This window comes from Vipera berus (assembly GCF_964194415.1).
Source record: "Vipera berus genome assembly, chromosome: W".
Classification (NCBI taxonomy): domain Eukaryota; kingdom Metazoa; phylum Chordata; class Lepidosauria; order Squamata; family Viperidae; genus Vipera; species Vipera berus.
Window position 1 is genome coordinate 33423397 of NC_138210.1, and position 17186 is coordinate 33440582.

General features: G+C 47.3%; 1 protein-coding gene across 1 annotated transcript in view; it reads left to right on the forward strand.

Moving 5' to 3' along the window:
- Positions 1–14743, forward strand: part of LOC308676567 (thyroid hormone receptor alpha-like) — a 367592-nt gene extending 352849 nt beyond the window's left edge. The window contains exons 8-9 of the mRNA XM_081342444.1: positions 12020–12278; positions 14246–14743. Coding sequence (XP_081198570.1) covers positions 12020–12278; positions 14246–14496 — 510 coding nt within the window. The 3' untranslated portion in view covers positions 14497–14743. The remainder of the gene's footprint in view (positions 1–12019; positions 12279–14245) is intronic.
- Positions 14744–17186: the final 2443 nt, after the last annotated feature.

The window sequence follows — 17186 nt, forward strand, 5'->3', positions numbered from 1 at the left end:
GGACTCTAACTGGGCAGAGTAGGATGTGGAGGAATCGGACGGTCTTGAGCATGTTATCTGGACGGAGTTCGATCCTGTTTCCCCTGATGATGTGGACAGGATTATGGGGAGGCTTTGTTCCACCACCTGTTTATTGGACCCGTGTCCCTCTTGGCTGATTTATGCGGCTTGGGAGGAGACACAAAGCTGGTTCCAGGCAGTAATATCTGCCTCTTTGAGTGAGGGTGTCTTCTCCGCTGCTTTGAAGGAGGCGGTGGTGAGGCCCCTTCTCAAGAAGCCTGCCCTGGACCCAGAGATTTTAAACAACTATCGTCCTGGCTCCAACCTTCGCTTTTTGGCGAAGGTTGTGGAGAGCGTGGTGGCGCATCAGCTTCCTCTGTTCCTGGAGGAAACTGATTATCTGGACCCGTACCAATCGGGTTTCAGGCCCAGGTACAGCACGGAGACGGCATTGGTGAATGATCTCTGGCAGGGTTGGGACAGGGGTTGCTCCTCTGTCCTAGTCCTATTAGATCTCTCAGCGGCTTTTGATACCATCGACCATGGTATCCTATTGCGGCGTCTCAGGGGGTTGGGAGTGGGAGGCACTGTTTTGCAGTGGTTCTCCTCCTATCTCCTGGGCCATTCGCAATCGGTGTTGACGGGAGGGCAGAGGTCCGCCCTGAGGCCTCTCGTTTGTGGAGTCCCTCAGGGGTCGGTTCTCTCTCCCCTCCTGTTCAACATCTACATGAAGCCACTGGGCGAGATCATTCGTGGTTTCGGGGTGGGGTATCATCAGTACGCTGATGATACCCAACTTTTTCTTTCCACCCCGAACCAACCCAGTGATGCCCTTGCCGTGATGTCCCGTTGCCTGGAGGCGGTCCAGGTCTGGATGGGGAGAAACAGGCTTCGTCTCAATCCTGCCAAGACTGAGTGGCTGTGCATACCGGCATCTCGGACTAACCAGTCTATTCCACCTTTAATGATGGGGGGTGAGGTGTTACCCCCCGTCGATAGGGCTCGCAACTTGGGCATCCTCCTGGACTCACGGCTCAGTTTTGAAGACCATATAGGAGCCGTGACCAGGGGGGCCTTTGCCCAGGTTCGCCTGGTGCGCCAGTTGCGGCCCTACCTGGACCAAGATGCCCTGCGCACAGTCACTCATGTGCTCGTGACCTCCCGATTGGATTACTGCAACACTCTCTACATGGGGCTGCCCTTGGGGACCACCCGGAGGCTTCAGCTGGTGCAGAATGCAACCGCGCAGGTAGTGATGGGGGTTTCCTGATACTCCCATGTAACACCTCTGCTCCGCGAACTGCATTGGCTTCCGGTTGCCCTCCGGGTGAGATTCAAGGTGCTGGTGATGACCTATAAAGCCCTAAATGGCTTGAGTCCGGGATATCTGAGGGAACACCTGCTGCCGGCATCAAGCTCCCTTTGTCCTGTGCGCTCCCACAGGGAGGGTCTTCTCAGGATACCGCCGGTAAAAGATTGCCGGTGGACAATACCCAGGGGGAGGGCCTTCTCTGTGGGTGCACCTGCCCTTTGAAATCAGCTCCCTGTAGAGCTTAGGACTGCCCCTGACCTTCGTTCATTCCGCCGGGACCTGAAGACCTGGCTCTTTGAGCTCTCTGGCCTGGTCTGAGCATATTAATTGGGATTTTAACTGTTTTTAACTGGGGTTTTATTGCAAGGTTTATATAATTCTTTTAATTGATTTTAAGATTTTTGTAATTGTTGTATCTGTTTTTTAAAATACCTTGTGAACCGCCCTGAGTCCTACGGGAGAAGGATGGTATATAAATTGAATAAATAAATAAATAGGGCCGCAACTGGCGCACCAGGCGAACCTGGGCAAAAGCCCCCCTGGTCACGGCTCCTATATGGTCTTCAAAATTGAGCCGTGAATCCAAGAGGACGCCCAAGTTGTGAGCCCTATCGATGGGGGGGTAACACCTCACCCCCCATCATTAATGATGGAACGGCCTGGCTAACCCAAGATGCCGGTATGCACAGCCACTCAGTCTTGGCAGGATTGAGACGAAGCCTGTTTCTCCCCATCCAGACCCGGACCGCTTCCAGGCAACGGGACATCACGTCGAGTGCATCACTGGGTTGGTTCGGGGTGGAAAGAAAAAGTTGGGTATCATCAGCGTACTGATGATACCCCACCCCGAAACCACAAATGAGCTCGCCCAGCGGTTACATGTAGATGTTGAACAGGAGGGGAGAGAGGACCGACCCCTGAGGGACTCCACAAACGAGAGACCTTGGGGCGGACCTCTGCCCTCCCGTCAACACCGACTGTGAGCGGCCCAGGAGGCAGGAGGAGAACCACCGTAAAACAGTGCCTCCCATTCCCAACCCCCTGAGACGCCGTAGTAGGATACCATGGTCGATGGTATCAAAAGCCGCTGAGAGGTCTAAAAGGACTAGGACAGAGGAACATCCCCTGTCCCGAGCCCGCCAGAGATCATTCACCAGTGCAACCAATGCCGTCTCCGTGCTGTACCCGGGCCTGAAACCCGATTGGTACGGGTCAAGATAATCAGTTTCCTCCAGGAACAGAGGAAACTGATGCGCCACCACACTCTCAACAACCTTCGCCAAGAAGTGAAGGTTGGAGACCGGACGGTAGTTATTTAAAACAGCCGGGTCCAGGGCAGGCTTCTTGAGGAGGGGTCTCACCACCGCCTCCTTCAAGGCGGCGGGAAAGATACCCTCCTTCAGGGAAGCAGTTATTACTGCCTGGAACCAGCCTCGTGTCTCCTCCCAGGCCACATAAACCAGCCAGGAGGGGCACGGGTCCAGTAAACAAGTGGTGGAGCTCAGTCTCCTCATGATCCTGTCCACGTCATTGGGGGAAACAGGGTCGAAGTCAGTCCAGATAACATGCTCAAGACCGCTCGATTCCTCCACGTCAGACTCTGCCCAGTCAGAGTCCAAACCGGTCCGGATCTGAGCGATTTTGTCCACCAGATGACGACTAAACTCCTCAGCCCGCCCCTGTAAGGGTTCCTCCCTCGTCTCCCGATCAAGGAGAGAGCGAGTCACCCTAAACAGGGCGGCCGGGCGATTATCTGCGGACGCGATGAGGGCAGCGACGTAATTAGACTTCGCCGTCCTGATCACAGCGAGGTAAGACCTTGTGAAGGCTCTTAGCTGCAATCGGTCAGATTCAGACCGGGTGGACCTCCAACCGCTCTCTAGACCCCGTCTCCGACGCTTCATCTCCCAGAGCTCCACAGAAAACCATGGGGCCCAACGGGATCTGTGCCGGGTCTGGGGTCGCAATTGTACAACACGGTCGAGTGCCTCGGTGGCCGCCTTTTCCCAGGCATCAACCAAGGCATCAACTGGGCTGTGAGTGAGGGCGATAGGTAAAGACCCAAGCACCTTCTGGAACCATTCTGGGTCCATTAGGCGCCTGGGACGGAACCACCTGGTCGGTTCCACAGCCCGGTGGCAAGGGGTGACATAGCGGAAGACCAGCCGCAGGAGATAATGATCGGACCATGACAGGGGGACAATAGTTGGCAAGCCCCCTCCCAAATCATCCAACCATTGCCCGGATAGAAAAATCAGGTCGAGAGTGTGACCCGCCCCATGAGTCGGGCCCTGAATTACTTGGGTCAGGTCCATGGCCGTCATGGAAGCCATGAACTCCTGAGCTAACTCTGACAACTCTCCAAGGGAAGGCAGGTTGAAGTTGCCCAGAACTATAAGTCTGGGAAAATCCACCGTCAACCCTGAGAGGGTGTCGAGCAGCTCGGGCAGGGCCGTTGCCACACAGCTGGGTGCCAGGTATGTTAGCAACAGGCCCAACTGAGCCCGAGGGCCACATCTCATGAGGAGGGACTCACTCCCGCCTATCTGGACAATGGTGGTCTCCCGCAGACATAAGGTCTCCCGTATAACCACCGCCTCCCCACCACCCCTGCCCTGAGCCCAAGGCTGGTGTAGCACACAGAAACCTGGAGGGCACAATTCAACCAGAGGGACACCGCCCTCTGGGCCCAACCAGGTCTCTGTAATGCATGCCAGATCCACGTGTTCCTCCTCGATCAATTCCCGGACGAGGGGAGCCTTGTTCAAAATGGATCTGGAGCCTTAGTGGAGCAGTGGGCTAATGCCTCCTTAAGTAACACCAGTTGCCTGCAATTAGTGCAGGTTCACATCCCACCAGGCTCAAGGTTGACTCAGCCTCCCATCCTTCCGAGGTAGGTAAAATGAGGACCCAGATTGTTGGGGGCAATTAAGCTGACTTTGTAATAATGCCGCTTGGGGTGTGTGTGAAAGCCCTAATAAGCAGGCATATACATAGAATGAAGGCTACTGCTAAGCTTGTAAGCCGCCCTGAGTCTTCGGAGAAGGGCGGGATATAAATGGAATTAATAAAAAATAATAACTAAAATAAAATACACAAATCTGAGCTCAGGGTCCTGATCCCCCTCACCCCCGGATAAAAGGGTACTAACCGGAGGGTCGGAACACGCCACCACTCGAAGACAGCGGGGGCGCGGTCCCAAATATTGATGCAGCCCTCCATGTAACCACCTGCTGCCATTCCCAATCGTCGTGGGGATTTGCAACCCCACCCCAATACCAACGGAACCAAAAGCCCATGCCCCCAAACCCATCTCACCGGAAACTATTGTAGGCCCAGACTGACAGCCGGTTGATGAAACACACCCCGATTCCCTCCCCTCCCTCCCCTTCCCCCCCTCCCTAACCCTTTAAAACAACCGGATAAAAAACATACCAGGGGCCTCTTAATGCATTTTCACCAGAGGCCCCTATCTAAGCCCAGCCACCTCTCGGGGTCCCAACAACTGGGCTCGTCCTTAAGGGAAGTAAGGGACATGGCGACAGGTCGTATCCAGGAGGGAGGAGCCCCCCTGAGAGCGTACAAGACCGTGCTAGAATATTGAATACGGGTCATAACATAGTAAAAACTGCATAGGGCAATAAACCAAATGAACAATTAGATGACTGTGATGATGTTATAAGGCCAGGATATGTATCTCAGTCCCCAACTCAGTTCAACTCGGCTCTCACCCGAGTCAACCAGGTGGAGCAACCGCAGCCACTCTCTCACCGCCGCTAAGGGAAGCCCACCTAGAGTGGACTGAGTCCAGAGTGCCAGGGAAACCCATCCCACTGATCTCTCACATCAGTGGGTGGTTGATGAACAATCCAGGCCGCCCTCTCACCACAGCCTGATCCCGGTACCATATCAACTGGCAATAGGAAGCCTTAGGAGTAGGGACAAATGTTCATATTCCATCCTGCTCCAACCAACCGGGCGTTAAGAAGGCAGTCCTTCATGCCAAAAACAGCATACGTCAACCAATCCAGGGGGCTCAAACCAGGGCCCCCAACCGAACAGAGCACCAGGGCCATGCCATGGAAAGTCCACAAGCCACCAGGCCATCAAACCACCATCTTCAGCAGGAAGCGCCCGGCAGCAGTCCAGACTACAAGGGCACATCTCAGCCGGTATTTGGCCCAGCAGGCCGTCCAAAACGGAAAAGGGGTCTCCATGCCACCAAAAAAGGGCGCCCACCCCCTGTTCGTATCTCCGCAAAGCCAAAGGCGTCCAGCAATCGTCCCAGCCTCAAAGCCATTCTCCAGCTGATAAGCCTTCCAGGAAGAGAAGGGAGCCCACCTACTGTTTGTAAAAATGGCAGCGCTCCAAACAGCATGACCACACCTCAGCTGATCTTTGGGCCGGGAAGCCTTCCAGGAGAAAAAGGAAGCCCCCCTGGTGTTGCTAGAAATGGCAGTGCTCTGAACGGGGCGGCTACACCTCAGCCGATCTTCAGGCCGGGAGGTCTTCCGGAAGGAGAAGGGAGCCCCCCTGGTATTGCTAGAAACGGCAGCGCTCCGAATGGGGCGGCTACACCTCGGCCGATCTTCAGGCCGGGAGGCCTTCCAGGAGGAAAAGGAAACCCCCTTGGTGTTGCTAGAAACAGCAGCGCTCCGAACGGGGCGGCTACACCTCAGCCGATCTTCGGGCCGGGAGGCCTTCCGGAAGTAGAAGGGAGCCTACCAGCTGATTCCTGGAAGCAGCAACGCTACAGCCAGCACACCACGCCATGGCCGATCTTCGGGCCAGCGGGATCACAAAAAGACAAAAAGAGCCCCCACGCCGCTTAAAAATGCCCCCCGACTGCTGTCAACCCCTCCAACCTCTCCATCGGGTCGTCGCCACGGTTGTGCTTCCCCCAAAGCTCATTTGGAGCCCATCGCAGGGAGCACAGAGCTCAAGAAGCAACCGTCGCCATCTTGGGCAGAAAAAAAAATCATTGACACCCTCCATAAGGAGGGAAAGCCTCAAAAGGTAATTGCAAAAGAAGTTGGATGTTCCCCAAGTGCTGTATCAAAGCACATTAATAGAAAGTTATGTGGAAGGGAAAAGTGTGGAAGAAAAAGGTGCACAAGCAGCAGGGATGACCGCAGCCTGGAGAGGATTGTCAGGAAAAGGCCATTCAAAAGTGTTGGGGACTTTCACAAGGAGTGGACTGAGGCTGGAGTCAGTGCATCAAGAGCCACCACACACAGACGGATCCTGGACATGGGCTTCAAATGTCGTATTCCTCTTGTCAAGCCGCTCCTGAACAACAAACGTCAGAAGCGTCTTACCTGGGCTAAAGAAAAACAGACCTGGTCTGTTGCTCAGTGGTCCAAAGTCCTCTTTTCTGATGAGAGCAACTTTTGCATCTCATTTGGAAACCAAGGACCCAGAGTCTGGAGGAAGAATGGAGAGGTACACACTGCAAGATGCTTGAAGTCCAGTGTGAAGTTTCCACAGTCTGTGTTGATTTGGGGAGCCATGTCATCTGCTGGTGTTGGTCCACTGTGCTTCATTAAGTCCAGGGTCAACGCAGCCGTCTACCAGGAGATTTTGGAGCACTTCATGCTTCCTTCCGCAGACGAGCTTTATGGGGATGCTGACTTCATTTTCCAGCAGAACCTGGCACCTGCCCACACTGCCAAAAGCACCAAAACCTGGTTCAATGACCGTGGGATTATTGTGCTTGATTGGCCAGCAAACTCGCCTGACCTGAACCCCATAGAGAATCTATGGGGCATTGCCAAGAGAAAGATGAGAGACATGAGACCGAACAATGCAGAAGAGCTGAAGGCCGCTATTAAAGCATCCTGGTCTTCCATAACACCTCAGCAGTGCCACAGGCTGATAGCTTCCATGCCACGCCGCATTGAGGCAGTAATTGGTGCAAAAGGGGCCCAAACCAAGTACTGAGTACACATGCATGCTTATAGTTTTCAGTGGTCTGATATTGTTCTAGGTACACTCCTTGTTTTATTGATTATCTTTAATATTCTAATTTTCTGAGATTGTGGATTTGGGGTTTTCATGAGCTGTACGCCATAATCATCACAATTATGACACATCACGGCTTGAACTATCTTGCTTTGCATGTAATGAATCTATCTCATATATTAGTTTCCCCTTTTAAGTTGCATTACTGAAATAAATGAACTTTGGCACGACATTCTAATTTTTCGAGTTTCACCTGTATTTTTGTCACAGTGTCAAAAGATGCCCCTCATTTTCCATGATCTTTCATGGAATGGATCATGGATTACCAAAAAAAGAATTGTTGTTGTTGCTATTTAGTATGCATTGCCCCCACATGGACTTTGATTAGTTTTGTTAAACTGAATTTTGTTGAATTAAACTTAATTTTATTATTAGTTACAATCACCCTTATAGCCAGCCAAGGATGTTCTCCTGCTGTAGATTTGCTTTCAGTGATAAAATAATGCGGCCAAGTTAACTGGGTGTATCACGATGTTGTCACTTTCAGTTTGTGATACCTGCTTGACAGGCATCATTTTGTAAGGGAGAAATCCTGAACTAAAGGAAAAAAATTACACTGAAACAGCAGGTTGTGCAAATAGAAACTCCAGGTAGGCATGTAGTGTTGAAAGTAGAGAGGTATTTGAAGAAACAATTCTTGGGGGAGGGGCCTAAGCTCTAAGTTGGTTCCCAAAGTGGATAAATGATTATGATTGTGATAATGATTACAATTCCCCTTTACCATATATTCCAATATAATGGAATATCCCAGCAGTTTACAGCAAAAAAACAATATATAAAATAAACAACACAAGTTAAATACAGGTGAAACTCGAAAAATTAGAATATCGTGCAAAAGTTCATTTATTTCAGTAATGCAACTTAAAAGGGGAAACTAATATATGAGATAGACTCATTACATGCAAAGCAAGATAGTTCAAGCCGTGATTTGTCATAATTGTGATGATTATGGCGTACAGCTCATGAAAACCCCAAATCCACAATCTCAGAAAATTAGAATATTACATGCAATCAATAAAACAAGGAGTGTACATAGAACAATATCGGACCTCTGAAAAGTATAAGCATGCATATGTACTCAGTACTTGGTTTGGGCCCCTTTTGCAGCAATTACTGCCTCAATGCGGCGTGGCATGGAAGCGATCAGCCTGTGGCACTGCTGAGGTGTTATGGAAGACCAGGATGCTTCAATAGCGGCCTTCAGCTCTTCTGCATTGTTCGGTCTCATGTCTCTCATCTTTCTCTTGGCAATGCCCCATAGATTCTCTATGGGGTTCAGGTCAGGCGAGTTTGCTGGCCAATCAAGCACAGTAATCCCACAGTCATTGAACCAGGTTTTGGTGCTTTTGGCAGTGTGGGCAGGTGCCAAGTCCTGCTGGAAAATGAGGTCAGCATCCCCATAAAGCTCGTCTGCGGAAGGAAGCATGAAGTGCTCCAAAATCTCCTGGCAGACAGCTGCGTTGACCCTGGACTTAATGAAGCACAGTGGACCAACACCAGCAGATGACATGACTCCCCAAATCAACACAGACTGTGGAAACTTCGCACTGGACTTCAAGCATCTTGCAGTGTGTGCCTCTCCATTCTTCCTCCAGACTCTGGGTCCTTGGTTTCCAAATGAGATGCAAACGTTGCTCTCATCAGAAAAGAGGACTTTGGACCACTGAGCAACGGACCAGGTCTGTTTTTCTTTAGCCCAGGTAAGACGCTTCTGACGTTGTTTGTTGTTCAGGAGCGGCTTGACAAGAGGAATACAACATTTGAAGCCCATGTCCAGGATCCATCTGTGTGTGATGGCTCTTGATGCACTGACTCCAGCCTCAGTCCACTCCTTGTGAAAGTCCCCAACACTTTTGAATGGCCTTTTCCTGACAATCCTCTCCAGGCTGCGGTCATCCCTGCTGCTTGTGCACCTTTTTCTTCCACACTTTTCCCTTCCACATAACTTTCTATTAATGTGCTTTTATACAGCACTAGGGGAACATCCAACTTCTTTTGCAATTACCTTTTGAGGCTTTCCCTCCTTATGGAGGGTGTCAGTGATGGTTTTCTGCACAACTGTCAGGTCAGCAGTCTTCCCCATGATTGTGATTCCTACTGAACCAGACTGAGAGACCATTTAAAGGCTCAGGAACCCTTTGCAGGTGTTATGGCTTAATTAGCTGATTAGAGTGGGACACTTTGAGCCTAGAATATTGCACCTTTTCACAATATTCTAATTTTCTGAGATTGTGGATTTGGGGTTTTCATGAGCTGTAAGCCATAATCATCACAATTATGACAAATCACGGCTTGAACTATCTTGCTTTGCATGTAATGAGTCTATCTCATATATTAGTTTCCCCTTTTAAGTTGCATTATTGAAATAAATGAACTTTTGCACGATATTCTAATTTTTCGAGTTTCACCTGTACCACCCATTGGCACCCAGTGACAGTGACAGTCATTACAACTGAAAGGCTATCTGGAATGATACAATTTACCATTTCTAAATGCCATCAAGGGGGTGTTGGAGATAGACTATCAACCTGTGGTGGGGAGGAAGTAGGCTGTTCTAAAGCAATAGAGCTGCAGTGGAGAGTCATTGCCTTCAGGCTCCTCCTAACTTTTATCTTAAAGGAGATGATCCTGAAAGTATCTGGAAGTCAAGCCATGAACAGCTTTATAGTTTAAAACCAGCACTTTGAATTGTACCTGGAAAATCACTGACAGCCAAAGCCATGCCACAAAATCAGTTATAGCCTATGCTTACCAGCCAAGTGGCCACAGCATTTTGTACATATTCCAGTTTCTGAATAACCTTCAAAGGCAGCTTCAGGTCTGGTGTATAGGTAGTCCTCCACTAACTACAGTAATTGACTCTGGAATTTCCATCGCTAAGCAATACAGTTGTAAAGCATGATGTCAGGTGACTGCAATGCTTACGGCAGTGATGGCAATCCCCACTGCCATTGATAACAAAATTCCACAGGTTTAGTTGAGGACCCAGCCCAATCCAAGCCATTCTCAGCCTGAAGCATGGTAAAGTAACAGATTGCCTCTGCAACTCCCCCCCCCATCTGCCTATCACCCCTCTATCTCTGCCCTTTTTACTACCTGCCTACCCACTGCTGTCAGCTGCAACTGCTGTCCACCTCTGCCTGCCACTGTCACACCAGCTACACCACATGCCACTATGTATCAGCCTGGACCTTCATTCATGCTACCTTCTTTCATGTTGGTGCAGCCAAAGTTTTTTTCCACCCTGCCTGTGGCCTCTGTACACCAACCAGGGCCTCCATTTGTGCCCTCCCTACAATTCTTTTGTGAAAGAAGCTCAGGGTTTGAACAAAGGCCCCAGCTGGAAGGGCTATTGTTTTGCACCAGTGCAGCTAGGGCCTTCTTTAATGTGGCAGCCTTCTTTTGTAAAAGAAGGCCCTGGGTAGGGCATGATTGGAGGCCTTGACTGGCATGCAAGGAGAGACCCTGGGTGGAGTGCAAGAGAAGTCCCAGCTGCACTGGTGTGAAATAAGGCGGTGTGAAAGAAGGCCCTGGCCAGAAAAATAGTGCTGCACAGTGTGACAGGTATGACAGCAGGGAACAGGGCAAAGTGGGTATGCAGGTGACCAAAAGTGGTAGTAAATGCGGGTGAGACCAAATTGGACTAAATTTTGTTCACATGACATGGGGGTGCTGAAATGGCCAGAACTCCGAGGACCAATCGAAAGTCCCTTTGTTCAGCATTGTCATAACTTTGAACAGTCGCTGAATGAATGTACATTAAACAAGGGCTACCTGTATTGCAGTAGTTTAGCCCAGAGGTGATAAGAGTGTGGGTTGTACAAGTGGAGAACATCAAGTAAGTTTACACTGAGTCCTTCCTTTAAGTAATGAAAGTTAGTGAGGCCTCATTCATCATACTCTCAAAGAGTAGTTTTGTTTTCCTCTTCTAACTGTTATTTAATTTAGGAAAATGTGAACCTTTGAATGGATGGGTTTATACAACATGCTAAGACAAAGGCAGGATTCCCACAATATCCTGAACCATAAACTACCCAATTTTACCCTATTCTAATGTGCTGTGAAAACTCAGCTACTATATATTAATTTTAACAATATAAAGTATCCTCTTTAATATTCCATATATGATGGTTTAGATTAGTGAATTATCAAAAACTATGTTGTTATGCCTGCAAAATGTTCTGGATGGATAAATAAGCCAAAATTGGGAACCAGGGACAAATGCAGGAGACAAAGAACATATTATCTCAGACAAAAAATTGCAGGAGAATTATTATGCAGTAACTTGTTGTTCATAGATGATCCGACTAGCTGGGCCAGCAAATTTCAGTTAGCTTCTTGATGAATAGAGCGAACTGCTAGAACAGGAACATTTCCTGCAAATAAGTGATTTTCAAAACAAGCATACATTTCCCACCACAACTAACTTCTGACTCGATTTCCTACTACTTTTACATGGAGAATGTATGCTCTTTCTACTTCTGGGACCCACTCTTTATAGCATAAACACTCAACATCTCTTTATATTAAGACCTTGTACTGCTTTTCTGCCCTGGGGAGCAAAAACATCTTCATTCTCTGGGAGGTGGAATAAGATCTTTTACTCCAATGGGACTATCCTAGGCAGCACTCTTAGATAACCATGTATACCATAGCCAAGGTGATCATGCTTCTCTCTGCCTTTAGCTGCCTTGTGAGGACCAAATCATCCTTTTGAAGGGCTGCTGCATGGAGATTATGTCATTGCGGGCAGCTGTGCGTTATGACCCTGAAAGTGAAACCCTGACGCTCAGTGGTGAAATGGCCGTCAAAAGGGAGCAGCTGAAGAACGGTGGCTTGGGTGTGGTATCAGATGCCATCTTTGATCTGGGAAAATCCCTCTCTGCCTTCAGCCTGGATGACACTGAAGTGGCACTGCTCCAGGCTGTGCTACTCATGTCCTCAGGTATGAGTGGTGGGTTGATTAAGCACTCAGTGTGCCCCTTATGCAGTTGGCATTATTCAAAAAGGGAGTCAGACCAAGGCTCGATATAGCTCAGTATTATCTGTATTGATCATCAATAGCTTTGTAAAACTTCAGATTAAAATTGTACTTTGGTAGAAGATGGAAACTGAACTTTTGTGGGCTAGCACAGAGTTCCCCAACCTTTTGGGCACCAGGGACCGGTTCCATGGAGAGAGGTTTTTCCGCGACCCAGAGGATGCATGGTTTTGTGTGTTGCCTGCATCTCGCGGATGGGTCTTTGTTTGTTTGTGCGCCCTGGTTGCTGGCATGCCGCTGCCCAGTACTGGTCCACGGACCAGGGGTTGGGGTCCCCTGGGCTAGCATCTTAGCTACAGCCCTTCCCTTAGATCAAGGATGGGCAACATGCAACTTCAGATTTGTCAAAATGCCAAAGTGAGGCCACGACCATCAGCAATTTTATATCTTTAGCTATTTTTTGTCACACTCTCCCAAATCACCAACTAGAGCATAATATGTGTCACATTTGTTAAATGCATGGGATACTATACATGGCTAGTAAATGGTTTGAGGGTTAAGTAAAAGGATATTAAATAGTAAAGAAGAGGATTGTTTTAATAGCTTCATCAGAGGGAAGTTCAGTCAGTCAGTTGAAGGATTAATTAAATTAGCTTTACATGTGTTGAAAAATTGAATTCAAGTTGAATGTTGTAAAGTGGACTACATTGTTAAGTTCAGGTGAGAAGGTTGCATTGACAAACCAAAGAGAAAGGAAGCTTTGTCAGTTTGATTTGAGGGACATTTTTGAAGATTGAATTGAGTGATTCAGAGTGAAAAGTCATTCTCAGGTATATTATGACTGTCAATGACTAATTATCAAATCCAGAGAGTAAAATTATCCCCAGAATTCATTCAGTCCTTACTGGAATTTGTGGATCAATCTGCAGCATTGCTATCATTTATAAAAGAACACCAACACTCCTGAGTCTCTGAAGCTATGCAGGGCATTTATTTATTTGGTATATGGCAAAATGTTAAAAAGCACATCACAATTACATCTCAATGAGCAAATATGAAACTATTCTATTTACAGATTCAGAGGTAAGCTATGTATATAGTCAATAAGTGAAGGAGTTGCTTATAGAAAGTCTCTGGAGTTTCCCTGATATGCGCTCAGAGGGCACTGTTCCACAATATGTTGCACTGTCTGCTTTGGAGCACCACAGCTACTATGCAGGGCATAACACCTGGGACAGTAGAGATGGTGCTGAGAAGAAATGTGCTTTGTGTGCTTCATTAAACAATGCCAAATAAGTGGCAAATGTTTTCTGAAAAAAACCAACTGTTTTTTGCTTTAAAGTTTGAACTCTTAAACTATAAAGGTAATCCTCACTTAATGACTGCCCTGTTTAGCAACCATTCAAAATTACAACAGCACTGAAAGTTTACAACCAGTCCTCACACTTCTGACTGTTGAAGCAACAACATGGTCACACAATCAAGATTCAGGCACTTCACAAACCAGTGGGCGTTTACAACCATTACAACATCCTGCAGTCATCAGATCTCAATTTGCTTGATTCCCACCTGGCTTTCAACAATGGAAAAACTGACAGTAAAATTGAATGTTGTGGCCATGTGATTTCTCATTATGACTGACTGCATTGCCTGTCCCAATAATGGTGATTAAGCAAGGACTACCTGTACTCTTTTTCTGAAAATCATTAGAATATAGCTGTAAGGCAGTGAGCAAGGGTTTGTGCTTTGTCCATATGGAGACAAAACTGAGCATACAGTTAATTCTAACCTCAGCAATGAGGGTTTAGGAGATTTAGTGAGTCAGAAAGGTAACCTGGGATTAGGGCAATTTAGTTGATTGCAGAGGGACAAATTTACAGATGCAGATTTAGCCTGCCTGATGTATATCCTCTTTTCCATTTATTTTGCAGACCGCAGTGGGATAATTTGTGTTGACAAGATTGAAAAATGCCAAGAGACCTATCTGCTGGCATTTGAACACTACATCAATTATCGCAAACACAACATTCCCCACTTCTGGCCCAAGCTCCTCATGAAGGTGACTGACCTGCGCATGATTGGGGCTTGCCATGCCAGCCGCTTCCTGCACATGAAGGTGGAATGCCCGACAGAGCTCTTCCCCCCACTCTTCCTCGAGGTCTTTGAGGATCAGGAAGTTTAGGGTGTGGAGAGGGAGGGGGCAAACAGGGTGGCATGGGCAAATTGGGGACATGGGGAAATTTGGGGCTGGGGCAATGTCTGGACTTAGGTCATAAGGCCATCACCTCATCACCTCAGACACAACAGATTTTCATTGTTTTAGGTTTTTTTGTTTTCTTCTCATTTTTTTTTGTTTTGTTTTTCTAAATATTGCAAGTCAACATCAGTGAATCCCATGGATAGGAAAAACAAGGGCATCGTTGGTAGGGGTTGGGCCATGAAAAAATTGAAGCTTTACAAAATTTGGGTTATGAGGTAGATGTGTGCAGTAGCCAACATGTTCTTTGTCTAGGTAGATTTTTAAAAAGTAAGTGGACAGTACAATTCCCACCTACCCCCTTTTTATATCCTCTGTTGTCCAAATTTGTCTTTCCAGGGTGAAATGTCTGTCTTAAAATTTAACACAAAAGAAAAGGAAAATAATCCACATGTTATCCCCCCCCCAAAAAAAGTGCTTTGCCTTTCTCCCCTTCTTTAAAAAAGTTTTCTGGGCCCCACAACACTGGAAACAATTGGCACCTCTTTCTTCTAGCTGTGATCAAACATCTCATTTAAACAGACTTGATAATCAATATATATAAGTATAAATACATTCTGTACATGTATACATTTTTATTTCTTTTGCACATAACAGCCCCAGGAAACGTCAAGAGTGTGTTTGGTTGTTTTATTCTTGGTTTTGGTTTCTTTTAGAACTTTTAGCATAGTTATCCTCCCTGCGAGGCTAAAATTGAAAATGCACTTTTTGTGAAAGAAATGGAAATGAGAGAGGAAAAGAGAAATCCCATTAAATTATTGGGGGCAGGTTGGAGGAAGGAAGGTCACAGATGTTTTGACAAAAAAATAATAAACACAAATTGAGGCTCAAGGTCCACATGTGAAGACAAATGCACTTTGAATGAGACAAAAATCCTTTCCCCCCCTCCAGTAGTGAAGAAACAGGTGATTGAATAAGAAATCTATTTTATATTGCTTTGAATCGCACTGCAGGTCTTGTCTGTTAAGAGGTGCTCACTTTGTATTCCAGTGTTGAGAGGTACAGGTGAAACTCGAAAAATTAGAATAGCGTGCAAAAGTTCATTTATTCCAGTAATGCAACTTAAAAGGGGAAACTAATATATGAGATAGACTCATTACATGCAAAGCAAGATAGTTCAAGCTGTGATTTGTCATAATTGTGATGATTATGGCTTACAGCTCGTGAAAACCCCAAATCCACAATCTCAGAAAATTAGAATATGGTGAAAAGGTGCAATATTCTAGGCTCAAAGTGTCCCACTCTAATCAGCTAATTAAGCCATAACACCTGCAAAGGGTTCCTGAGCCTTTAAATGGTCTCTCAGTCTGGTTCAGTAGGAATCACAATCATGGGGAAGACTGCTGACCTGACAGTTGTGCAGAAAACCATCATTGACACCCTCCATAAGGAGGGAAAGCTTCAAAAGGTAATTGCAAAAGAAGTTGGATGTTCCCCAAGTGCTGTATCAAAGCACATTAATAGAAAGTTATGTGGAAGGGAAAAGTGTGGAAGAAAAAGGTGCATAAGCAGCAGGGATGACCGCAGCCTGGAGAGGATTGTCAGGAAAAGGCCAGATTTTGGAGCACTTCATGCTTCCTTCCTCAGACGAGCTTTATGGGGATGCTGACTTCATTTTCCAGCAGGACATGGCACCTGCCCACACTGCCAAAAGCACCAAAACCTGGTTCAATTCTAATTTTTCGAGTTTCACCTGTATATTCATCAGCTTTCCTCCTTACCCTGATGCCCTCTTCCCTCCCCAAAGCTTCAGCCAATCTACCTCCATGTTCAGCAAGGTGGGTGGATTTAACACATCCCCACCCACACCTGCTGTCCACCTCCAGCTGAAAGGCTGCATGCAATGTTCCCACTGGGCTTTTAAATGGTCCTTGCTATTTCTTTGCACACATGCCATGTGGTGGTACACTTCTTTCTTCACTAGTATTCTTGCTGTCCTGCTGGACCCTCCATTCAATTCCCTACTCTGAAGAAGAAATGAGAAATTCTAATGCTTTGGTGCTCTAACACAGGGGTGTCAATCTCGCAACATCACATGATGTGTCGTCATGTATCACGACTTTTTTCCATTGCCAGCAATGGGGTGGGCATGGTTTCGCCACGGTGCATCTGGCCTGCGGGTCGGCAGTTTGACACCCCTGCTCTAAGAGAATCAAAGTTTGGTTCAGTTCTTTCTTTTCTCTTTGGGGGAAGGGGGGAAATGATACTCATCAGTACAGTAAACATGAAAACAATGATTCATGGGGACACGGCAACACCCTTTACATCCCAGAAATGTACAGGCTCTCTGTACTAAGAGGATTTAAGATTTAAGATTTATTGAGATTTTTATACCGCCCTTCTCCCAAAGGGACTCAGGGCGGTTCACAGGGCATAAATATAAACAACAGTACAAACATTAAAAGATAATTAAATTAATGCCCAAATTAAAACCAGAATAATAAAACAAACCTATAAAAAACCCAAGTACCCCCATCAGGCCAGACCCGCTAGTTCAAATAAATGGGTCTTCAACCCGCGACGGAAGGATCGGAGGTCTGATGCCATCCGGAGCTCAACCGGCAGTTGGTTCCATAACGCCGGAGCACCCACAGAGAAGGCCCTCCCCCTGGGGG